The sequence below is a fragment of the Myxocyprinus asiaticus genome, chromosome 20 (assembly GCF_019703515.2).
Source record: "Myxocyprinus asiaticus isolate MX2 ecotype Aquarium Trade chromosome 20, UBuf_Myxa_2, whole genome shotgun sequence".
NCBI classification, from domain to species: Eukaryota; Metazoa; Chordata; class Actinopteri; order Cypriniformes; family Catostomidae; genus Myxocyprinus; species Myxocyprinus asiaticus.
In genome coordinates, this window is record NC_059363.1 from 3546338 (window position 1) to 3572391 (window position 26054).

General features: G+C 34.2%; 3 protein-coding genes and 5 non-coding genes across 12 annotated transcripts in view; 2 read left to right on the forward strand and 6 right to left on the reverse strand.

Moving 5' to 3' along the window:
* Positions 1-3732, forward strand: part of LOC127411443 (transcriptional-regulating factor 1-like) — a 23450-nt gene extending 19718 nt beyond the window's left edge. For 3 of the 5 annotated variants that reach the window (XM_051647013.1, XM_051647012.1, XM_051647011.1), the window contains 5 exons: positions 56-144; positions 266-379; positions 850-966; positions 2542-2726; positions 2821-3731. In XM_051647013.1, the coding sequence (XP_051502973.1) occupies positions 56-144; positions 266-379; positions 850-966; positions 2542-2726; positions 2821-2962 (647 nt within the window). In that variant the 3' untranslated portion in view covers positions 2963-3731. Of the gene's footprint in view, positions 1-55; positions 145-265; positions 380-849; positions 967-2541; positions 2727-2820 lie in introns of all 5 variants that reach the window. The other 2 variants (XM_051647014.1, XM_051647015.1) reach the window with 2 other exon arrangements.
* Positions 3733-4146: 414 nt separating this feature from the next.
* trnal-cag (transfer RNA leucine (anticodon CAG)) lies at positions 4147-4229 on the reverse strand. The gene has a single exon. It is a non-coding gene; the product is annotated as a tRNA-Leu (tRNA).
* Positions 4230-4357: 128 nt separating this feature from the next.
* trnal-cag (transfer RNA leucine (anticodon CAG)) lies at positions 4358-4440 on the reverse strand. Its single transcript has one exon. It is a non-coding gene; the product is annotated as a tRNA-Leu (tRNA).
* A 339-nt stretch (positions 4441-4779) lies between these two features.
* Positions 4780-4862, reverse strand: trnal-cag (transfer RNA leucine (anticodon CAG)). The gene has a single exon. It is a non-coding gene; the product is annotated as a tRNA-Leu (tRNA).
* Positions 4863-4990: 128 nt separating this feature from the next.
* trnal-cag (transfer RNA leucine (anticodon CAG)) lies at positions 4991-5073 on the reverse strand. Its single transcript has one exon. It is a non-coding gene; the product is annotated as a tRNA-Leu (tRNA).
* Positions 5074-5201: 128 nt separating this feature from the next.
* On the reverse strand, positions 5202-5284 carry trnal-cag (transfer RNA leucine (anticodon CAG)). Its single transcript has one exon. It is a non-coding gene; the product is annotated as a tRNA-Leu (tRNA).
* Positions 5285-6066: 782 nt separating this feature from the next.
* LOC127411413 (dual specificity protein phosphatase 23-like) lies at positions 6067-6725 on the forward strand. The gene is made up of 2 exons (XM_051646955.1): positions 6067-6336; positions 6537-6725. Exons 1-2 carry the CDS (start codon positions 6067-6069, stop codon positions 6723-6725), a joined length of 459 nt encoding a protein of 152 aa, XP_051502915.1.
* A 420-nt stretch (positions 6726-7145) lies between these two features.
* Positions 7146-24764, reverse strand: LOC127410775 (afadin). The gene is made up of 23 exons (XM_051645987.1): positions 24624-24764; positions 24135-24327; positions 23925-24037; positions 23645-23780; positions 21201-21406; positions 20943-21088; positions 20766-20857; positions 20404-20672; positions 19840-19983; positions 19323-19518; positions 18213-18307; positions 17070-17144; positions 16886-16951; positions 16617-16690; positions 16306-16424; positions 13788-13985; positions 13631-13710; positions 13363-13527; positions 11367-11789; positions 9211-9600; positions 8248-8311; positions 8080-8143; positions 7146-7263 (listed from the first exon to the last, which is right to left on the reverse strand). Exons 1-23 carry the CDS (start codon positions 24762-24764, stop codon positions 7146-7148), a joined length of 3567 nt encoding a protein of 1188 aa, XP_051501947.1.
* Positions 24765-26054: the final 1290 nt, after the last annotated feature.

Here is a 26054-nt window from a genome sequence, read left to right on the forward strand (position 1 = left end):
AAAATATTCAAATGCACCACATTATAATATTTCCTCTTCTCGTGCTGCCATCTAGGCTCAGATAAGTGGACTCTTCAAGAAAAACGGCAGCTGAACAAAGCACTTTTAATTCATCACAAAGACTTCAATCTAGTCCAGAAAATGGTAATTGCAGTTTTGCAATAATTACACAATCCTATGTTTTATATTAAATAAATGCATATTTCTCCATAAATGCATAATACACTTTACTTAGTTTGTTTTGCCGACTGTGATTTCATTTTAGGTCAAGACGAAGTCAGTTTCTCAGTGTGTTGAATACTATTACACATGGAAGAAGCGCTTGCGTCTGGGTGCAAGAGTTAATACAACTATGACTACACCTGTTCAGAAACGACAGGTGAGTTACAGGCCAGTTTTCTCATCTGTAATACTATAATATTTGGAGACTTAAAAACACACTTAAAAATGTCTAAATATATAATTGTAATGCGGAACAAAATATCAAAGCAAGTGGAATATGCAAAAAAAAAAAATATATATATATATATATAATATGCTACAGAGTTTTTCTCAGAACTTACAGTTTTGCTCAATGACTTCAACTGGTGATGCAATGATTTGTAGTGGATGTATGAAGTCAGTTTCCCTCAAAGTATAGTTAATTAACAATGGTAACGTGGTCAACCTAACAAATTAATTTTTTGTGAAAATTTCTGCTTGAAAAATGTGCTTCAGCTTTCTTTCTTTAAAGTAAATGCCACTTGGTTTGATATTTTACATGTAAAATTTTTTGGTAATAACATTCCTACATAATTGTGTCCAAATTCTTCTTGGGCCCAATTTGTCTGCATATATGCCATGTATTAGGGGGACTGGGCGATAAGCAACACCGCACAACCAGACAAAGAAGCCAAGTGCCAAACCAGGAACTCTGAAATATCGGACAACTCCAACACTTTGTTTGTCAGTGAGGTGTCAAATGCTGTGAGTATCTGTGAGCTAGTGTGCTTCAGTACTGAAACCTCTGCGTGCTTTTTCCATTTCCTGTCATTTACTAGTATGACCCCACACCTTTTCTCTAAAATGCTGTATACTGCCTCTGCATTCTCTTAAATCAGACGTACTCTCTTATCTGTACATCAAGCGTATTAAAGGAATAATTCACCCAAAAATGAAAATTCTCTCATCATTCACTCACCCTTATGCCATCCCAGATGTGCATTAATTTCTTTCTTCTGCAGAACACAAAGATTTTTAGAATATTTCAGCTCTGTAGATCCATAAAATAGCTCAAAAAAACACATAAACGCAGCACAGAAGTAATCCACACTGTACAACTCCAGTGGGTTTTATTCTTGTCTTCTGAAGCGATTCAATTGGTTTTTGGGTGAGAACAGACCACATTGCACAGCAATGCTAACCCCCACAACACCCTAGCATTATGGTTGTGAGTTTTGCATGGGCAAGCATCACTCACATTTTCTTCATTTATATATATATGTATATATATATATAGCTTTTCTATGTATATATATAGTCATTAAACATTTCAGTATAAATACTTTAACTGTTTATCTCGAATTCAGCAGTATCCACTTTATTCCTAAATACGGAAGTGTTCCATGGTTCCTTGATTTCCTGTTCTGCAGTGTTTTCACCTGCATCGGCGTATGTTTTTAGCAGATAATGTGATGGCTAGCATTTTAAATTTGGCAAAAAACATGTGGCTCCATAGTGCCAACTTTATAGAGTTGCGATGACAGTCTTTTGTAGATGACATGAATTGATTGGGCGTTTACCTCCTCCCCACCCCCCCTGGAAACTACGCCCCTGACTGTAATTGACCATTGCCCCAGGCAAGTGATTTCCTACATACAGGTAGTTTAATGTCTCTCATATCACTCTGCGCTCGCTCTCTTTTTGCATAATAATTGCATGTCCATTTATTTATTGGTTGTCCATTTATTATTGGTGAGCAGCCATGTGTTAAGCAGTAAACCAAATTCGTACTTCCCTCTAGAGGTCAACCGATAGTGGATTTTGCCAATGTGATAACTAAGGTGGTGGAAACGGATGATTAATCGTTTTTAAAATCGATTTATAGAATGTTAAAGCATGTTCACGAATAGTCATTTTTTCTTTGCATGCCCTCGCTTTAATTTAATACACTTCATTATCTCATCAAAACATGAATTGAAGTGAGGATAAAAATATGGATGAATATTGTCAATGGTGAAAGATTTAGATACAGCAAATCCCCACGTGATTGTTTTTATTTCACCTCTAGAGACCACTATTATACTGTAGAACAAAGCCGTTCTAACTGTAGAATCCTCCAGCGCTGAACACAGATGAACATGGAGGAATATATATTATACTGATTGGCAACTATCAGCATAGATTTTTGGCAATAACCGATAGTTCCAAAAAGCAACTATCGGCACCGATTAATTGGTAAAACCCATATATATCGGTCTACCACTTCTTTGCACCTAGGTTTGTTTTCTTATAATGACTGGCTGCCTGTACATTATCCCTTACATCTTTTTGTTCTTAAAGCAGATGAATGGAGAAACGTGGAACCAGAACAATCTCGGGCTGCTCTGTAGCTCTCCAGCAGAACACAGAACTTCAACTTTGACAAAGGTGTTGTGTTCAGGTTCTGTGAGAAGCTCTTTTTCCAACAGCACCACCAGTGGAGATACCGATTCAGCCCTCATATTTCCCTGCACCGAGTGCGGAAAGTAAGCTACATTCTGAGTCAAGAGCAAGAACATCTCGATACAGTTATGAAACATAGTGGTTGTGGTCTGATTCACGATATGCCTTGTTTCATAGGGTGTTTTTAAAGGCTAAGAGTCGAAATGCCCATATGAAGACACATCGTCAGCAGGAAGACACGCAGTTGGTGAAGTTTCCCAGGGTTCCTGAACAAGACACCACTAAAGCAACACATAAGCCTTCATTCTTTACCTTGTGATGGTATTGCAGAAGTAAAAAGATTACCTTTAAATGACATGGAGTCTGTCCAGGAAATGGATTGCCATCTGAAGAACCTTAGAGTCCACTGGACTAAATGACCCAAGTTTCAGCTCACTGAAAACACAGTAAACTGTAGCAAGTGAAACAAACTGTTTTATATAAATGGCATAACCACTTGTATATTAAAACTGAGTATATCTTCTTTGGTGTAAAAAGTACATAATGCTTTTTTTCTGCTTTGAATCTTCAATATCTGTGCATTATTTGACTTTGTATCATATTTCATTTTTAATAAACCACCATGATGCTTAGTGATTATGAAACATTCTCACTTTTACAATTTCTCTCACAATTGTTACATCAGACTTTTAATTATGGATGCTCGTTACATTTAATATCCATGCATCAAGACATGTCTGGTTGACATGACCCTAAACCAGCCTAATAATGCAAGACTTCCTTAAGACCAACTGATCGACTAGTCGATTTGGAAAATATGTAGTTTGCCCATGCCTATACTGCGATGTATATGTACACATAAAGATGTGTGAAACAGTATGCAACAAGATTTTCAAACATGTTACATGACCACTACAAGTGTTTAATGTGCACAGTATAAATGCTGTATATAGTCAGTACAAGTAGTATGGTCTAATTGTGAAAAAGACAGAAATGATGTAAGAGTATAACATATCTTTCATTCTCTTTGAGGTATAAAATATAGAATGTGCTTTGTTTAATCTGCTTATCTGAATCCTCTTGTACACAAGTGAAATTGAATTGTTGATATCAAAACTGGAAATGAATAAAAGCTAAAACGGCTTGCCATAGGCGTTGACACAGGTAAAGAGCATCACCGAATTTTATCTTGGATGAAATAACCGATTTCAACAGCAATATAAGAAACTTTTTTAAAGCTAAGAATATCAGCGGTCGATTTTATGTTTTGTGTATTTTTAAGTGTCACAATCGGTCAGTGAACTGTTCAGTGTTTTGTTTTAATCAATTTAAAGTTGATTGATTTGGACTTTTCAGTTTTGTAACATTCCAGTGTTGGACAGTATTTCCTAATTTATTTTTATGACAGTTACTTTTATAAATTGCATATTACATATTACATACAGGTGTGCTTCAGATAAATATAGCAGCTTAAAATGTGAGATACAAAATTCCATTTTATCTTGTCAGAAGTGGGATTCGAACCCACGCCTCCAGGGGAGACTGCGACCTGAACGCAGCGCCTTAGACCGCTCGGCCATCCTGACATGCTAGCAAAAGCTACTCATTGCTAGTTGCTAATTTACTGAACTACTTTAAGATGACCAAGTTTCACATGTGTGCTTCAGATAAATACAGCAGCTTAAAATGTGAGATACAAAAACACATTTTATCTTGTCAGAAGTGGGATTCGAACCCACGCCTCCAGGGGAGACTGCGACCTGAACGCAGCGCCTTAGACCGCTCGGCCATCCTGACATGCTAGCAAAAGTTATTCATTGCTAGTTGCTAATTTACTGAACTACTTTAAGATGACCAAGTTTCAAATGTGTGCTTCAGATAACTACAGCAGCTTAAAATGTGAGATACAAAATTACATTTTATCTTGTCAGAAGTGGGATTCGAACCAACGCCTCCAGGAGAGACGGGGACCTGAATGCAGTGCTTTAGAAAGCTCGGCCATCCTGACACACTAGCAAAAGCCACTCATTGCTAGTTGCTAATTTACTGAACTACTTTAAGATGACCAAGTTTCAAATGTGTGCTTCAGATAAATATAGCAGCTTAAAATGTGAGATACAAAAACACATTTTATCTTGTCAGAAGTGGGATTCGAATCCACGCCTCCAGGAGAGACTGCGACCTGAACGCAGCGCCTTAGACCGCTCGGCCATCCTGACATACTAGCAAAAGCTATTCATTGCTAGTTGCTAATTTACTGAACTACTTTAAGATGACCAAGTTTCAAATGTGTGCTTCAGATAAATACAGCAGCTTAAAATGTGAGATACAAAAACACATTTTATCTTGTCAGAAGTGGGATTCGAACCCACGCCTCCAGGGGAGACTGCGACCTGAACGCAGCGCCTTAGACCGCTCGGCCATCCTGACATGCTAGCAAAAGTTACTCATTGCTAGTTGCTAATTTACTGAACTACTTTAAGATGACCAAGTTTCAAATGTGTGCTTCAGATAAATACAGCATCTTAAAATGTGAGATACAAAAACACATTTTATCTTGTCAGAAGTGGGATTCGAACCCACGCCTCCAGGAGAGACTGCGACCTGAACGCAGCGCCTTAGACCTCTCAGCCATCCTAGCAAAAGTTACTCATTGCTAGTTGCTAATTTATTGAACTACTTTAAGATGACTAAGTTTAAATGTGTGCTTTAGATAAATACAGCAGCTTCAAATGTGAAACACGATAGAATTCACTTTTCTCAATTTTGGTCAGGATGGACCAATCACTGTCGTCTCTGATCACAGGTTGCCACATTTTATTTAATAATTGGACAGAGATATCTGTGTTCATTTTTCATTCTGAGATTCAAAGGATTACATTTATTTGTGAACAGTAGATCCGGTGATAATTAAATCTAAATGATATGTTGTTACTGAGTTCATACATCGTATACAATGCAATATTATTTATGACTGTAAAATAGTCAATCCAATATTACTTCAGGACACGATTGGAATTTAGAAGACAATGGTCCAATGAGAAATGCAATGTTGTTTAGGTTTAAGATTGCAATATAACATAGCACAATACAATGTTAAAACTATACTATTAAAAGAACACATGCGCCCCCACATGCGTCCCCCACCACCCCACTTCAACACAAAATCCACTAAGAAATCCACTTAACATGCCATTTAAATGCTATAACAAAGGTTATGCAAGCAAAATGACACATATAAAACATTTGGTTTTAAACTAATATATTTGCTGCAAGGGAGCTGCAAAAACAACATTCTGTAAGAAACACTGCTGTATGATATATTGTAAAATGCAATCTTATATCAGGTCATGGTTACATTATTTAATGAATTCCCCAAAACATTAAATGGCCACTTTTTTTCCAGAGGAGTTATTGAAACCAATGGTATCAGCTCAACCTCCAAACTTTTCCTGGGTGGATCTTGGTGAGGTGGCAGGGCTGGCAGTGCCCCGAATGACTGCCCACTATCAATACCTGCTTAACAACGGCATCAAGCATCTGGTCACCTTGAGTGAGCACAAGCCTCCTTACTATGACACCTGTCCAGACTTGACTCTTCACCATATCAGAATACATGACTTCTGTGCTCCAACATTTGGTCAGATCAAGCGGTTCTTGTCTATCGTGGAGGAGGCCAATGCAAGAGGAGAGGTAAAGACAAAGCTATCTCTCAGCTGTCATATAAAAGGAATAGTTAACATGAAAATGAATTTTTTGTAATCATTTAGGCCTACACACCTTGATGTTATTTCATACCTGTATGTCAGTCTTAATTCTGCATGTATTGCCTGGTATTTATATTAATTTGTAGTTATTTCCTATATTTACAGGAGACTATGTTCGTTTGGCAGGGTGTTGCGGTGCGTTGTATGCGTGGGTTTGGAAGGACAGGAACGATGCTCGCCTGCTACCTGGTGAAGAGCTGGAAAATCAGTGGAATCGATGCCATTAATGTGATCAGAATCATTCGCCGAGGGTCCATTGAAATCAGAGAGCAGGAACCAATTGTGGTGCAGTTGTATCAACAAAACAAGATTTAAAATGAGAAAACTTTCTAAAAACGTTTATGAATAATGTTCTATAAAGCAATGCGTAATAGCTTATTTCTGATTTATGTATTTCTTTTCAAAGACCATGACTTTGTGCACTTCAGAATGGCCTTATAGGTTGCTTTTACCTAAGTAAATATAAACCATTGCAACTGTCATTAAAGTTACTCTAACATCCTGCTATTTCAACTCTTAATACATTGCTACAGGGTATTTCTGTGACATTGTCTTCCATGTGAAGTACACTATCTGAGTGCAATTCTACAACTTGGGAGAGTCCAAAAAAACAACAACAAAAAACAAAAACAAACTATCCAAGTCTTTACAGTTGCCACTGAATCATAAAGGCGCTGCATCTGGCAGCTTCCTGACAAAATAACCTATGTGGTTTGCGTGTTTTAAAGTCATAAATCAGGACACTTTGGCTTTGCTTGAAGTGAATTTTGCCAAGGAAAACAGTTGCTGGCGCTCCTTAAAACTCAGATTCTCTGGAGATCTCAGAGTCTTGAAGCTTTTGTGATCCATTTCGCTATAAGAGTGTTAAAAAGCACATGATTGCATTACAATATTACTGTAAATATCTACTTAAGTATGGTTTTATAGGAATAGTTCACCCAAAAATGAAAGTCTCTCATCATTTACTCACCCTCATGCCATCCCTGATGTGTAAGACTTTCTTTCTTCTGCAGGACACAGATGAAGATTTCTAGCTCTGTTTGTCCATACAATGCAAGTGAATGGTGGCCAGAACTTTAAAGCTTCAAATGCACATAAAGGCAGCATAGAAGTAATCCATATGACTCACGTGGTTTAATCCATGTCTTCAGAACTGATCTAATCAATTTTGGGTGAGAATAGACCAAAATGTAACTCCTTTTCACTTTAAATCTTGCCATTGAAGTCTCTAGGAACGATCCTGATTTTTAAGCTCGATTACACTTCCTAATGCTCGACGTATGTGCAGAGCGCTAGATGGTGCTAAGAAGTGTAATCGAGTTACATTTTGGCCTATTCTGACCCAAACTGATTGGATTGCTTCAGGGATTAAACCACTGGAGTTGTATGGATTACTTTTATGCTGCCTTTATGTGCATTTTGAAGCTTCAAAGTTCTGGCCACCATTCACTTGCATTGTATGGACCTACAGAGCTGAAATATTCTTCTAAAAATCTTCATTTGTGTTCAGCAGAAGAAAGAAATTCATACACATCTGGGATGGCATGAGGGTGAGTAAATGATGAGAGACTTTTCATTTTAGAGTGAACTATCCCTTTAAATACTTGGTTGATGAATTCTGGAGAAAAGACTGCAAATATGCAGTATGAGTTTAGAGTTGTAGACTCACCCAGAAGAGAACTTCTCAGGTGTGACGTTGTTGTCACATCCTGTAGATTCCTGAGTAACTCCATCTGCAATTCCATGAGTCATCATCAGTGTTACACTAGTGTAAGATCTGAGCCACGGTTTACTCAATGATAGGTACTTTTCAAACTGCATTGTTCATAAAACCTACCTTCCGATTGCTGGACTGCTGGTGATTCATTCTTGCACAGCAGTCCAGTATTTCTATTGTTAGACTAGAAAGATAAACAAAATTAATTATAAAAGCTTGCACATACAATACATACTGTACAACCGCTTATTTTGACTTTACTCTTTACTAATTGACTGAGTAAATTTGTTCCCTCAATTGAACTGAGTAATTGCATCTACACACCTTGTGTAATTATATTCACTTAACTTGGTGTTCATATAGAATGAGCTTCACTATTTAAGTTAAGGTACTGTAATTAGATGCAAGTTGACTGAACTCAGACTCATTTGATATTTAAATATTGCTGTATCTACTTAATCATTTTAGCTGAATTGATTCAACAGATTTAGGTCATAAATAACACATCTTAAAAAATGAAGATTAAAACTGATTCTACGTCAATCATTAAATAAGCTTATTTCACCACAGAAATGCATATTTGCCTGTACTTCAGTTGCACATGCACAAGAAGAACTGAGATAGAGTTAACAGGGTCCAACTTGACCAAAGGGGACAGAGATCACCCTAATGTTGTCATCACACAAAACAACTATATGCAAAACAAAAAAAACAAAAAAATAAATAAAACATAAATAATACTACAAAAGTGCTAAAGCCTCTATCATTTCTTAATAACAACTATTTAAATGTCCCCCTATAAGTTCCATTTGACCAAGGAAATGTCATTTAAATAAATTATGCACAATGCATTATGGGTATTTCCCATAGCCTCAATTCTGTACTCAGTAGTTTGAGTTATTAACACTTAAAATCTAAAGTCTGTGAATTTTTAAGAAAAATAATTTAAATGAACTTGGATATTTGAGTTATGAGCCCCAAACTTGCCATATTAAGTAAAGTTTAATTAAGACTACATGATTTTGCCAGTAATGACAACATTAGGGTTTACAGTGTATCCGGTCACATCTGTTTCAACATAACCTCTTTATCACTTCCTGTCTTAAACCACATCCATTCTGTCCTCTCATCTTCCTCATTCTCATCCATCTGAAACTCTTCTAGTCTCTTCTGGAACTGTAGTTCTAGAGAAAGCCTCCGCAGCCGGTCACTCTCCTCCAGGGTGCGCTGCACTTTGGCCTGTAACAGCTGAACTTCTTGTTGGAGCTGGCCTGTCATTTGCTGGTTTTCCAGCTTCTTTTGAGCATCCCAATTCCACGGATCTCCAGTGGGAAGTGTACTAGTCTTGTCAACCCTTTTATGCCCGTTCTGGTCAGGGTTAGCACTTAGGTGTTGAGATGGGCTTCTGTTTTTTGGGTTATTCTGGGATGTGTTTTGAGTTGGTTGCAGGATGACTATTGTTTTCTCCAGTACCTGGGTAGATGACAAATGGATACTGGACATGAACAATGTTTTCAATATAAAGATTTTAGGTTGAAATGTGTTTATTTGTATAAGGGAAAATGTGTTTTAATATACTGTACTGTCAGTGCTGGGTAGTAACAGATTGCATGTAATCTGGAGTATTTATCAGATTACAAAAAATCAAATACTTTAATTGGATTAAATTACATTTTAACATACTCATAATCGGACTACAGTTACTTTTTTATAGATAACATGATTACATATTAACAAGACAATGACAGTAAATTGTTAATAATTTAGTGATCATTCTTATCATTCTCTTTTTTCGTTTATTTTAGGATTGTTTTATGTCGATTTTATGGTTATTAATGTTCACAACTTTGCTAGTGTTTTATGCACTTAAAATTAACTTGATGTCTCAGAGTTTTGAATTATAAACTTTGGCCATGCACTTTCATTGCTGTTAGATTTAATGTTTATTTCATTATTTTAATGTTTAATGCACTTTTTAAAAATGTCTTAAGTAGCTCTTTTTGTTAGTAATAATGAATGGATACATTTTCTTTCTCTTTGTACTTTTATGTTAAAATTATTATCCTATATTCAAATGCATGTGACATAAAATAAAATAGAATTAGGTTAAAAGTAATCCAAAAGTAATTGGATTAGATTATCCCAAAAATGTAATCTATGAGATTACATTACTGATTGCATTTTGTTTTTCATGTAATTTGTAATCAGTACCTGATTACAGTAATGTGAGGTCAAGCAAACTGCATGCACAATAATCATAATACATTTAGAAAAATGCTGTTTAAAGTAGTTTTAGTTTGAATTTTTAGCATGTCACACAACTTGACATTTTAAACATCGACACGATTTTCAAGGGATGCACGGATGTATTGGCCACCGATATTTATTGGCCAATTACTGACCAAATTAAAACCATCAGCATACTGGTCATAAGCATGAAAATGGCAATATTTTTAATGAATGCATTTGTTGTGTTCAATAAAGTTTATATTATCTTTTCTATGTATAATATAAAGAAACACCTACCAAAATACGTCTGAAAAATGAAGGCATGTCAAATAAAAATCATTTGTTATGTCTATCATATTACATAAAATGTAACTTCTATTGTTTAGAACTGCAAACCCAAAGTGCAAAATGTTTTAGAAGTGCAAAATAACCTTTTTTCCCCACATCAATCATCATCTTTTTTTAAATTATTATTAATATTTTGTATTTATCTTTCATTGCGGCTCTGTTAAAGTTTTGGCCTGTCATAAAAAGTGTTCAACATATCCAATCCAAGTTAAATTGAAATTGTTAATTGTTAGAACAATAAATTCTTTGCACATTTTTTAAAGCATAATTCATAAGCAAAACAGTGATCTGATGACAAAATAAGGTAAGTGGCAAAATATCAATATCAGACAAAATCTTTTACATCGGTGCAACCCTAATTTGTGAGTCACTTCACAGGACTCAAAAACTGGTGACAAAATGATCAAGACCTTTTAGGGCTATTTGTAAATTCATGATCTGTCATGACATTGCTCATTTCTATGTATTTATTTTCAAAGTTCATAATGAGGACAGTCAAAGCACAGGACAATTTCCACATTTGCCTAGAAAAACACCTTAAAAAAGGCTATTGTAAGTTTATGCGCAAAATCAGTGTTCATTGCCAAACTGTGAAATGAGAAAAACAAAATTGGCCATTTTTCTTGCAGACAGTAAAATCACATGTCATGTAAACAGCCCACCTTTTGCTGTTGAAGTCTTTGAGATGGTTTTGGTTGAATCAGTGGCTTCAACACCTCCAGTGAGGATTTGTTCTGGTTTTCATTCTGACTGTGTGTTGAAGAGACGGGTTGGGTTGCCACAACAGGGGCTGGACTGACCGGCTGGCAGAATGTACTAAATGAAAGAGTGTTGGCTTCTGGTGAGTAGGGGACGTCCACTCGTTTCGGCTGCGAGAGAGGCACAGACTGGGCGGCTGTGGGGACCCTCCAAAGTCCGTCCCAGTGTCCCATTGGTGAGCTGGAGTAGTTGGGATTCATTGGACGTATGGTTCCAAGGCTTTTCCATTTGCTCAGGTCGTGCTGTATCTTCAAGTACTTTGGTCTGTCCAATAAGAGGCGTCCTTGATCTACACTCCAAAGATTGTCTTGAGAACGTGCCTGTTTCTGAACAAAACCATGTCAAATCAACCAAACTTTCAGAAATTTCCTCCGCTGGTTTTTTGACTTTACTTTTTCTAATGAAAGATAAACATAAATGATGATGAAAGCCTAAATATTAAATTCCATTGATCAATATATACTGAGTAACCCATGATATTGGAGGGGTGAAAAAAGAGGTGGCAGCATCATTATTTTATTTTACACAGAGATATGTAGGTCTATTACTAAAATCAGTTGACATCTGCACTGCTGCATTATATGCTAATGATGTGAGTTAAAAATGGGAAAAAACAACATTTTTTTTTTTTTTTTTTTCAAAGTTGGAGTGCCTATAACTCCAGAGTTATTAAGGATATCTTAACATCCTTTAAACTCTGATTCTGAACAAACTTTCCTTTTTGTATCTTAATTTTAAAGGCCCTGTATGGCTAAATCCCAGAGATATGGGGCTTTCGATGTGGCGCCATACATACATTTTTCATTTTACCCATTTTCAGTAGTCGAAAAGCAAATAATCTGAAATAATCTGAAAAACGACATGATATTGTCACTGAAATTCAATACAGAGTGGCCGTTAAAAGTATTTGGACACTTCAGCCACACTTAAAAGAATAAAATGAAAATTCTCTCATCGTTTACTCACCCTCGTGCCATCTCAGATGTGTATGACTTTCTTTTTTCTGCAGAACACAAAGATATTTAGAAGAATATTTCAGCTTTGTTGGTCCATACAATGCAAGTGAATGGTGGCCATAACTTTGATGCATCAAAAAAGCACATAAAGGCAGCATAAAAGTAATCCATACGACTCCAGTGGTTAAATCCATGTCTTCTAAAGTGATATGATAGGTGTGGATGAGAAACGGATCAATATTTATGTCCTTTTTTGCTATAAATTCTCCTACCTGCCCAGTAGGTGGTGATATGCATGAAGAATGCGAATTGCCAAAAACAAAACTGTCTGAAAGTGGAGATTTATAGTAAAAAAAAAAAAATGACTTAAATCGTAGATGTTTCTCACCCACACCTATCATATCGATTCTGAAGATGTGTATTAAAGCACTGGAGTCTTTTATGCTGCATTTATGTGCTTTTTGGAGCTTCAAAGTTTTTGCACTTGCACTGTATTGACCTACAGAGCTCAAATATTCTTCTAAAAATCTTTATTTGTGTTCTGCAGAAGAAAGACACATCTGGGATAGCATGAGGGTGAGTAAATGATGAGAGAATTTTCATTTTTGAGTGAACTATCCCTTTAAAAATATATGAAAGTCATTGCAAAAAAATGGCTCAGAAAAACTTATTTCCTAGAAAAGCTCAAACCGCATTTGTTTACAGATGACATCTGCTGATATTTTTTTCCAATTCAATGACATTCAGGCGTTTTAAAGTGTGACTTAAAATGTCCAAATACGTTTATTTACAGTATAATATTTATTTTTATTATTTATATATACAAATATTTATTTTATTACTTTTATTTATAATAAATATTTTTTATATTTATAATATAAAAAAACTGTTTGAATGCAATAAAATGTACAGAACAAAGACCATAAATATAACACAAGAATACCATAAAGTTCATCTTTTGCTGATTCCTGGAGAATGTAGCTTTATGTTGAGACTGGTCAGAGCTTGGTGCATTATTGCTCTGTGGTTTAGATGCTGGCAGGGTTTGATATTGTCTGTGATACGTTTCCAGAGTACCAACATCTGAAGAAGTACTTCTGGGTTCCCCCTGGGGAAGATGGAGAAGTAAGCATGAGATGAGATTTTTGTAGTGAAGCCGTGGGGAAATCACCACGTGACAATTCACGACCAAGAGTCTTATCTGTACTCACATATTCTATAAGATTGTAAGTCGAAAAAGATACTGTCATCCTTTCAGGGACACCTGAATCGACGGCCATTTCCTGGTTAGCTAATGGCAGAGGTAGAATAGAAAATAAAAATCTAAAAATATGATGTAATTTATGTGCAATTACACAGGACACTCACATGCCAGGTTGGGGTTTGAACAGTATTCCAGTTTCTTTTTGATCAGTTTCTGGTTTTGTTTCTTGTTTGGTCTGTTGACTGTGTGCTGATTTCTCCATGTCTTTGATGGTCTTGATGGATCAGACAATGAAGGTTCTGTGCTGTCACAGACATCAGAAACACTGGACGTCTGTGTGACCTGTTCACTGTTATCATGATCTAAAAAACGTGAAACAAGTGTTGAACTATTTGGATTGTTGCAAATAAAACATTTGTGATACACTGATGATATACAGTATCTCTAGAATATTTAACATTCTGGAGATATATATATATATTTTTTTTAATTTTTTTTTAATTTTTATTTTATTTAATTTATTTATTTATTTTTTTGTGAAGGGAGGGGTGGGGGGTATATTTGCTGTATTTATTTTATTTTTATTTATTTATATATATAAATTGTTTTATTATTATTATTATTATTATTATTATTTAATTTAATTATTTATTTATTTATTTGTGAGGGGAGGGGTGGGGGGTATATTTGCTGTATTTATTTATTTATTTATTTATTTTATTTATATTTTTATTTTTTGCTGAATTCGAAAACTTGTTTAAATAAAATAGGTGAAGGGTTTTGAATAGCTCAATGCATTATTATTATTCACTACACAGAAAATACAATATAATTTAACTTTCATTGCACATTTTTCAATAAAAGTGTTAAATTCCCCTGAAATACATGTATGCACACAAATTTACATTTTCCCTTTTACTTATCTGATTATATGTTACTGTAAAAAAACAAAACAGGTATTCTCATTTAAATGAAGGTAAACGTCATTATTTTCACATGTGAAAATGTAATTTTAAAATGAAATGTCTGTAAAAATGTCAGTAAAAAAAGATTTCTTCCATTGAGAAAACTGAGTACAATTTAACATTATTTTCACATTTTTTTATATAAAAGTGTTAAATTCCCCGAAAAATCAATTTACACTAAAATATCATTTTTCTGCAAATATTGCTCATTAAAATAAGCAGATTGTACTTGTAAAGTTATGTTTTTAACTTGTCTTAATTCGATTCTTCATTTGCGACACAAAATATCGAGTTTCTGCTGTACTCACAATATGAAGAAACTCAACAAATAATATTGAGTGTCAAAATTGATCTGGAGTTTAATAAACTCCAAAGTAAAACTGATTTTTGCTGCTCGTTCAGTTTACTTTATTAAAATGAAAGCAACACAATTTCAATTAGTGAAATACACTTAGATTTGTAAAATGTAAGTAGGGCCGTAGCAAGGTATTCTGGGCCCCCTGACAGTATATTGCTCTGGGCCCCTTTCCTATTAAAAAATACAGTTTAGAATTTGTTGTGGACCCCTAGAATCATTACCACCTTCCACCCCACTAGCTACGGCACTGAATGTAAGTTTACTTAATGCATTTGTGGTGTTACAACAGAAATATATTTTGTATTGTGCATCACTGAAACTGGGTGGGGGATTTCTATAACTGTAAAAATGTCTGTAATTTTAACAGAAACCCAATGTAAAAATGCTACAGTAAAAAGAAGGTTAATTGGTTAACAGGTAGTTGCCTTAACATATACAGTAAAAATTATTTAATAAGACCAAACATGTAATTTTACAGTAAAATATTGTAAAAAAAAAATTAAAAATAATTATAAGTATGATTTTACCGTATAATGAACAGTAAAAAATATATATTATATTTAAAAAGAGAATATATGTACTTTTACGGTAAACTATTGTTAAAATTACAGTGAAAAACAATAATTGGGCGTTCCCACAATTCCCTGCGTGACCCATAACATTTCATTATATTTTATAAGAATAGTTAAATATTTTTTAATATCAGTTATGTACACTGGGGTGTTCTGTGTTATATTTTATGTAGTTTAGTTAATGTTTATTGCATTATTTAAGTGTCACACACATGTTACCCAGATGATGTTTTGTGTTTTTGTGAGTAACACTGTCTATAAAAATGTTTATTGCTCTCGAAAGAGTAACTCTTGATGAACTTTAAGTCATCATATGACCCTCTGTAGTCACTACGGTGTTTAACAATACAGATAAAAAAAAAGTTTTTTGTAGTTCCAGAAGGCTGGAATATTAATTTTATATAATTCAGTAATGTAAATGGTAGTGAACAGTGAACTGATGGTATTTTACCGTCTGTTTTTCCCCAGCATGCTTTGCATGAGAGTTGATCGGGATAGTAAATGTTGAAATTAAGAACTATTTTATGTGTTTTTGAGTAAGATGAATAAAGGGGGCGATTTGTTAGTATTTAATGTTCTGTTATGTTAAGATTTAGAAGAGTTTCTGTAATGTTGGAGTTTTGAGGGTTACCACTGCTGAGCTTAAAAGCTACTAACAAAGTTTCCAGGACTTAAAATAATCAGTCTAAATGAGCTTAAAATGCATAGTGGAGTAAACCTACACTCTTAGGGTTAAAAAAACTACACACGTTTATTTATTTTTTTATGGTATGAACAGTCAGTGTACCTTTAGATGTTGTTTGGCATGGCTGGGTGAACATTTCATCAAGACCATAATACACAGCTGCTGACTTAACAACTTCCAGTGTTACAACTGATCTAGTTTGCATCATTATCTCTGCAGCCCTGTTATGATGAAATGCATTATTACATTAAAAAACTGCATTCAGATCACCTGCGTAGCACATCCAAGTGACCAAAACGTGCCATCTTTAACTATCTTTAACTATTCTAATGCATATATACTGTACCAGGCATATGCAACACAAAAATATTGAATTTAATATATTAAAATGAATATTACGCTGATTATTTTACCTTTCCTGTGACACCCCCACAAGACTCTGTCCATCCACACTGAGTAACTGATCGCATGGATTCAGTCTTCCATCCTACACACAAAACACACATCACCATAGTAACTACATTTACATTTATTCATGAGCAGAGGCTTTTATCCAAAGTGACTTACACGTGAGGAATACAGCAAAAGCTAACTAATATGATTTCACCTAACTAATATGATTCAAATACACACACTTTTATAATAACATGAAAGTTACTGTTGTCTGCATAATGATACAGACCACATTTGCTGCTCCTCCATGGACGATAGATTTTATAAAAATGCCAAGCTTCTCCTGCCCAGCGCCCTGTAAGGTGTACAGACATGAACACACATGGCATATGAGTGCATAATATCAAGATGTTGTTTAAAAGAGATTATTGTAAAATCATTTGCCGTGATAAAATTAGCTCTAATCGTCTTACCTTGGCTGCCACAATGCTCACTCCCATTCCAGCATGCAGAGGTTTCTTTAGAATTATTTTCACCGGCTCAAGTTTCTGAGATTGACAAAAAAACAATTTCCAATTTTAAGTTACATCTGTTTAATGATAAACAGTGTTTCAGCAGTAATTAAAGCTTTGTATAAGCTTGAAAATAATCAAATGTATCAATAGCGCCCCCATATTCCTGGTGTGTTTGATAGGTGAGTTTGAGGTTCATATCTGGCGTCTCTAACTTTATAATAGCTTTAATTGTTTCTTTTTATGGGAATGCATAACTTTAATGGTAAATGATAGAGGTAGACCAATATATCGGTTTTACCGATTAATCGGTGCCGATAGTTGCCTTTTGGAAAGATTGATATCGGCAAAAATCTATGTTGATAGTTGCCGATAGTTTTTCATCATTTCTTCATTTCGAAATAAGGGTCTATGGTGTGTTTTGGGCTTGTTTGTTTTCCTGAGCAACCACTGGGCGACACCATGATGATTATAATTGCCTGTTTTGTGTTTCTGGTCTCAAGACACAATATAAAAACTACCAAAACGAGCGATTCAGATGGAAAACAACAAGCATTTAAGTGTTATTTGGAGTAAAAATTTATTTCAGGCTGAACTTGTGCAGTTTTAGGATGTCATAATAACACAAAATAGTTAATGATATCAACATAACAAACCTCGGACCATCGCTTCATGTCATATACATACTCAGGTGAGGCACTGTCAAAGAAACAGTCATCTCGACTCTGCTAAGTATCGACACTTTAAAGCCACATGTTTTTGAAAATGTTTACAAATGTAATAGTTTAAACATCACGTTACTCGCTTTGAATATACGCCGATGCGAGATAAAACACTGGAGACTGGAAATTGAAAACAGGCGAATCGTGGAACACTTCTGCATTCGGGAAAAAGGTGGATACTTAATGTTATGCACCAAATCTTCGTTTGGTTGAACAATGAACTGCATCTGGGATTTAATTCATTTAGGACTCTTTGTCCTAAATGATCTGCAACCCGACCCGGGCCCAACGGGACATGATCGGGCCAGTTTTCAAGTAGGATTTAGTTATCGGTATTGATAAAATTCACTATCGGTCAACCTCTAATAAATGAAGAACATACCCATGAAGCTGACCTCTCTGTAGGACATTCTGACGTGCCAAAGAAGATGGTCCAAGTGCCAACACAGTCAGTATGAGGAATTAATTTACAAAGACCTAGAGAAGGTAAAATTATGTCAGCATTTGATATTTAGGGAACATTAAATATTGTAAATACACACTTTTAAAATTTAAGGTATTATTATTACTATTATTATTATTATTACTATAAAATAGTACCATATTTGTGTATAATGTTTTTAACTTGCATGCGGCATTGCTATGCGGGCCTTTATTTTGCCGGTACAGGAAGACATGCTGTTTGTAGTAGAGATGTCACTTTTAATGCAGAGAAATGTTGTCATTCACTCTTCTGTCCACAAAAACCCGGTGTAATGGGGTTACTTTAGATTTGGATTGTAACTTTAACAGCAAAGCACATTTGGAATTACACAAATGTGTAATTAGTCAGTTTTAGCTCATTAGCCTCACGCATACTTTGAGTATGTGTAATACACTACAGAAAACAAAGCTGTGCACACACAGTGAGCAGCGCGTGCAAACTGTTTATTAATTTTATTAAATCACAGCCTTTGTGGTTTGATAATCGCACTACGTCATATTGCGATTTCGATTTTATTTAGATTAATCGTTCAGCCCTAACTCGCCGTTTCAAAATTATAGTCACAAAACATGAACAATATGTGTGTAAACATGATTTCAGTGTGATAAAATCATTATAATTTATAAAAAAGTTATAAAGTTACATTTTACAATTTTATTGCCATGACAACCGTTAAAATACTGTATAAATTACGATTTAAACAACTTTACAGCTCAAATAATACACAAGTTTTAACAGAAGAATTCATATAAGTGCTTTTATAAAATTATCAGCTCCACATTTCTGCCTTTAAACCCTCCAAAAATGGGCCCCATTCACTTCCATTATAAGCGCCTCACTGTAACCTTGATTTATGCATTTTTTAAAGAAAAGGAGGGACGAGTCAAAATTATAATTTTTTGTGGTAATCAACATTATGATACAAATCCTTTCAATTGCACTTAACTTGTATTGAACCTGGAATATTTCTTTAAGGTGTCCCAAGTAGAACATTAAATACTTTGGTACCTTTACGACAGATGGGCTCTAAAAACTCCTGAAATCCTTGCGGAATGCCACGCATGGAATCACATGAATAACCGTCCTCAGGCAACAGGAATGGCAGGTGAAGATCTAGTTCCTCTTCCAGTCGGATGTCTCCACCCTCTCCCCTCAGGACGTCTGTCGTGGCCTTCGCCAAGGCCACCACGTGCTCCATCAAACCCTGTGAATGACAAACTCTGAAGACACCGTCTTTCAATGGAACACTAGTACATCCATGCATAGCTTTATAGGTTCTTTTTTTTTTTTTTGGGAACACTATATGGCCTAAAGTATGTAGACACTCAAACATCACATCCTTACGTGCTTAAATTTGGGCTATTATAATGCTGAAACAGAAAAGTGCTCTCCCTAAACTATTGCAGCTGATTTGGAAGCACACAATTCTCTAGAATGTCAATGTATGCCATGGAATTTAGATTTGTCTTCACTGGAAGTAAAGGATCTAGCCAAAACTTGTAAATGATGTAGTCAGTGTACTTACTGGTGGAAAGTGGGGTTGATTTGGGGCGTAGTGATATTTGCTCATCAATGCCCATAACTGCAAAGAGTTCAACTTGTAGCATGTGGACTGAATTGTCTGAGCGTCTCGTGTAGAATAAGGGGACATGGTCAGAACCATTGTTGCCTGAGGGGGGACAACAGAAGAGTTCTTATCATTTTTAAGGAAATAACCAGCATAATCCTACAGGCCAGGATAAGACTTTTGATGATGATAAAGATCTAAATTATAGTTCAAAATGCCAGCTAAATAAAATAAATGAAAGATTTCATTATTTTGCTTGACTTACCCTTATCTATATCTGATTATCTACTCCCTTATAACCTTTTGTGCTTCCCAGATTTTTCAGGTGGTGACCCAGCACAATACAAAAACTAACTTTTGATGGTGTCATGCATCAGCAACCAATAATTCACTGCACAAAACCCACTGTGGCCAGCAAATTTAAAGGGCTAGCTTCGGTCTCCCCTGGTTGTTGGCCATTGGTCAGCGGTGGGACGGGGGTTAGGGGGTACCCCTGTGTGTTCCCCCTACAACATACTATACCTGGATGACGCGGCTGAGATGACAGTCAACTGCCAGCTCCAGTCCCTGTCTCTCTGCCCAGGCTTCTACGTGCCTCAGACGCTGCCGTAGAGTTTTGCCCCAGTAGTGTGAGCACAGCGTAGATCCTGGCCCGGCCCCAGTGAGCCTGTTCAGGAGCCAGGCGCCCATAAAGTGTAATTGTTGAGAAAACAGCTGGATGCTGAGAGCAGGGTTGACCCGACATCTCCGGAGCAAATTCATGGTCTTTATGAGAGCGTTCAATACGCCCTCTGAGAAACAAATGCAGAATGGAAAAGATTCTTTATTTGCTCCCCAACAAGACAATTCAGTAAGTCACCGAACTGATTGTGCAAGCATTTTACCTATTTCTTTTGCCTGAGCTGTCTCCTCTACATCAGTAAAGAATCCAGGTAAGTCGTTTTCAAGATCAACCCGAAGTCGATTTGACAAGTACCTGGGGAAACATGAACGCTTAATTAAACTTTCACGATAAGTCCCATTGACTGCAAATGTCACGATGCATCACAATTTTATCATGCCTGAAAGCCTGTTGCACAAGATGAGCGAGAGTGTTTTGAGCCTGGAGTGTGATGGGAGACAGATCCTGATCCTGCCTGATGAAGTTGAGGAGCTCAGATGTGTTGGCCATCCAGAAGGCAAGAGCCACTGCGATGTTCCTCTGTTTCTACTCGGGAAACATAGACATATGAATCAATGGCTTTGGTTTTTCATCGCAGATCCCACGGTTGTGGAATACCTGGAAATATCAGGGAAGTTTAGTGGGGTGCTTACTTTACCTGAATGACATCCTGTATCAAGCGCACAATTTTGTCAAATACCCTGCAGATGTTCTGTTCAGTCTGTTGGTGGATTTTATTCCTCTGCTCTGACTGGCTGGTTATAAATCGGCCAACCAGATAAAACACATATGCAGGTGAGAGCTTGAAGTGGATTGTGGAGCTGTTGATGTCATTTACCACAGCAAGCAAGAAAGAATCCTCATCTGAAACATAGATAAATAAATCTATGAATACAGTAAACCTTTGTATGTCTCTGTAAACTGGGTGATTTTTATTTAGTCGGAATAAACAAATGTAAACCTTTTTCCTTTAAAGAAATGCTGAGGGGGAGATTCCATTTTAGTTTTTGTTCCAAGTTGTCTTCTGATGTTCTGTAATCGAGAGAAAATACAGTATATCTTATTTTTAAAAATCCCAACTGGTTATTGTTGGGGAGGTACTACTGGCATAAAGTATGATTTTGGAATTATCAGTTAACATAAAATACTAAATCAATATCTGGTGCTACAACCCTATGCATTTAAAACAGCACCAGTTCTACTAGGTACACTTGCACACAGTTTTTCTTGCTTGTTGGCAGAAAGGATGTTCCAAGCATCATGGATAATTCGCCAAAGTTCTTCTATGTATTTAGGCTGTCTCAATTGCTTCTACCTCTTCTACTGTGACATTACATGCTAGTGTGCTTTGGATATACAAGTATAAGGAGATATTTTAAGCTATTTTGACAGTTAACTTAATTTATTTATTATTAAATTATTATTAAATGTACTTACAGTTGTTTAAGCAATGTAACGAAAGTTAAAATGCCACTAGAAATGCCCTCAAAATGCCAAATGCGGGGGCAAAAAATGCACTTGTAATAAATGTTTCTGTTTTTTATTTGTAACATCTTAAATAGGTCTTAATATTACATTTTATTTATATATATTATGTTATAAAATATGAATTAATGTTGATTTTTCCTTAGGGTAAGAATTGTAATAAAGTTTTTTATTTGTAAACTCTTATAATTCTTAATATTATATTATAGTCTGTTATTCATATTATGGTATAAAATATGAATTGAAATGAATTTTTCTGTTTTTAATTTGTAACATCTAATATAATTCTTAATATTCTTATATATATATATATATATATATATAGATAAATAGTATATATATTTCTTAACATATATATATATATATATATATATATATATATATATATATATATATATATATATATATATATAATATAAATAGTATATATATTTCTTAACAATATATATATATATATATATATATATATATATATATATATATATATATATATATATATATATATATATATAAATAGTATATATATTTCTTAACAATATATATATATATATATATATATATATATATATATATATATATATATATATATATATATATATATATAAGATAAATAGTATATATATTTCTTAACAATATATATATATATATATATATATATATATATATATATATATATATATATATATATATATATATATAATATATAAATAGTATATATATTTCTTAACAATATATATATATATATATATATAAGATAAATAGTATATATATTTCTTAACAATATATATATATATATATATATATATATATATATATATAAATAGTATATATATTTCTTAACAATATATATATATATATATATATATATATATAAGATAAATAGTATATATATTTCTTAACAATATATATATATATATATATATATATATATATATATATATATATATATATATATATATATATATATAATATATAAATAGTATATATATTTCTTAACAATATATATATATATATATATAAGATAAATAGTATATATATTTCTTAACAATATATATATATATTAAGAATTGTATTAGATGTTACAAATTGAAAATAGAAAAATGTATTTATTCATATATATATATATATATATATATATATATATATATATATATATATATATATATATATATATATATATATATATATATATATATATAGATTGTTAAGAAATATATATACTAGTTTTTAATCATATAAAATCCAAAATAACAGCCAGCAGAATTTAAAAACATGTAATTATTATGATTTTATATCACTTGATTTTGCTTATTAAATTCTGTTTCTGTCAACAACAAAAAAAGTGTTATTTTATCTTTAATCTTTGGCATTTTATGGGATATTTTATTTTGGAAAAAGGTGCAAACATCATGTTCACTTGTATATACTGTAAACTATAGTTAATAAATACGGTATGTGACAGCATACAATTGGATTAATTGTTTTAAAGGAGTTCAAACATGTTCATGTTTTAGGGAGGGCATTTTCTATTTATGGCAACAAAAATGTTTAAAAATCTCTTTTAATTTAACTTTCTTTTGCTGAGCTCAAAGGTTATTACCTACCTGTTTGTTTTACACTCATCTTTCTCCAGTGTGTGACTTTTAGAAAGTTCTTTTTTCTTCTGTTTCTTTTTTGTCTTCTCCTTCCTTGATAATGTCCTTTTGAAATTCTCAATTAAGCCAACTTTTTCCATAGTTTCCAAACAGCCATTCTGAAAAAATAAATAAATAAATAAATAAATAAATAAATAAATAAAGGGTTGTCTTGAGTACATTCCAAAATCCAGTAAACTAACACAGCTTGCATATTTGGAGATCATTCCTCATGAATCTGAAAGAATGACAGTGACACAAACCTGCAAAGTTAAAGAACTGCCATTCCTCAAGACAAATCGCCCATCTGTGTTGTCTTTGGCCCAGTTGAGTTGAACTACCAAGGGCTTTTCTGAAAGATGCAGTTGTCTTCCCTCTAAATGCCAAAAACAGAGTACATTAAATGACAGAGGCGTGTATATATTTAATATGTAAACTTGAGACATCCTACATACATTCAGTCCTGTGCTCACCTTCATTTCCAAAGACCTCATACAAGCAATATGGAAATGGATGCGAGGCTTCATCAAGTTGAAATTTCTCCAGCAGGGTTTCAATGACCTCTTCTGTGGTAGAAGTGCTTGAGATACAAATGCATTTGGTGGCACAGTTCCCTGAAACATGGTCTTGAAAGTAGAAACGAATAACTCCATGAAAAATAGAGTGCTAAAAAGAGAGAAAGCAATGCAAATTAAATGTCTATAAACCACTGACTGATGTCATTCCTATCACAGCACCAAAATATTCTATAAATATACAGTAGTAGATATCATTCTTTTGGCTGTCATAAGCCAATTAAAAGAAAAGCTGCTCTACAAAAATCAAAAACATTCCATGTGTGCTGAAAATTTAGTTATTCAGTTCTCTACTTGTAACTCAAACAGTTAAAAACGTGAAACTGAAATATTGTAGTTCTTACATGTGTAATACAGAAAGTCCCACAGAAAGAAAAAGCAATGTACCTCATCAGGTTCGGTGATCTCAAACAGACTGAGTCGGTTTAAATTCCATTGACGAATGCTCTCCTGAAGTCTCTTGCGTTCCTCTGGACCCGTCTCAGCATCATCTCCAGAATCAAGACCATTCCTTCGCTTTTGCTTCATAGTTTGTCTTGGTTTGCGTGTAATAATTGTCTAGCAATTTGGTTTCAAATGATCCAGAGCTGTGAAGGTTTATTCCACCAACCTGTGCATTATCCTCACGTCAAGTGTCTGCAACTGATTGATTTTCCAGCCAGTTCACTGTGTACATTCAGTGTAAAGGGGATTGTTGGGGTTTATTTGCCCCATTAACACACAGTAGTTCAAAGGCTAACCTCAATTCCATTGTTGTGCTAGATCAACTCAGACGCACAAAAGGGTTGTTCATGCCCCAGTCAAGCTTTATTTATTTTTTTCTTCATTTAGCGTTGAAAATATCCTTTACTTGGTCCTAACCATTTGCTGTAACAATACAGTTTAAAATGCATGTAACATCATAAACTTGAAAGTTATGTTATGACTTCTAAACTGTATGCCTTTGATATAAGCCCAGAGTGAATATAAATTAGCTTTGGACAAACAAAAAATAGGGATATATTTTAGGGACAGTTTGACAGTAAACTTTATTCATAGTCTGAATTAAAAACAGAAGTGGTGTTAAAAAGTTACAAAGTATGACTTGTGCTCTGAACAAGAATTACACGATTGTGAATTGTTGTTCCTGATTTTGTCCAAACCTTAAAACGGTGCTAAGGATTTACCTTTTGTTCAAACTAGACACTAATGCATAGTGTCATGACAGACCCTGTAAAGGTCACTAACTATGCGTTAATTAACTAAAACTATTGTCTGTCTCTAAAAGCAGTTTTTAATAAATGGTGAGTTTCATGGATGGCTGGATGGGAATTATGCATATGAATATAAAACAGCTTAAAGAAACACTAACACAAAGTACATAACATCCCCAACCTATACTTCTATAGTTAGTAAATATGATAACACTTTCTATGAAGCCCATATTTGTAATGCATTGGTGAGGCATGTCTCATAATACACCTTACTTCTCATAAATAATTATAACTACAGTTATAATACATTATAAGACTTCCCCTATTCATAGTTATGCTTAAGAGTATAATGCATTACAACACAAGCAACATCCAATTTTAATGCAGCAGAAGCTAATAAAGTTAATCGTATAAGTGCTGTCATGCAGAAGCAGCATAGTGTAAACAGTCAAAAGGCTTTATGACGTGATCATATTATAAGTGATCTTTAAGTAAAGTTACAAAAGCAATATCTTCTTATAAACAGCCATAACATAAACTTGTATCATACAATACATTACAATGGAAGTTATTTATAAAATAGAGTCCAGTATAAAATCAATTGAATTATTTACTTATTTTTATT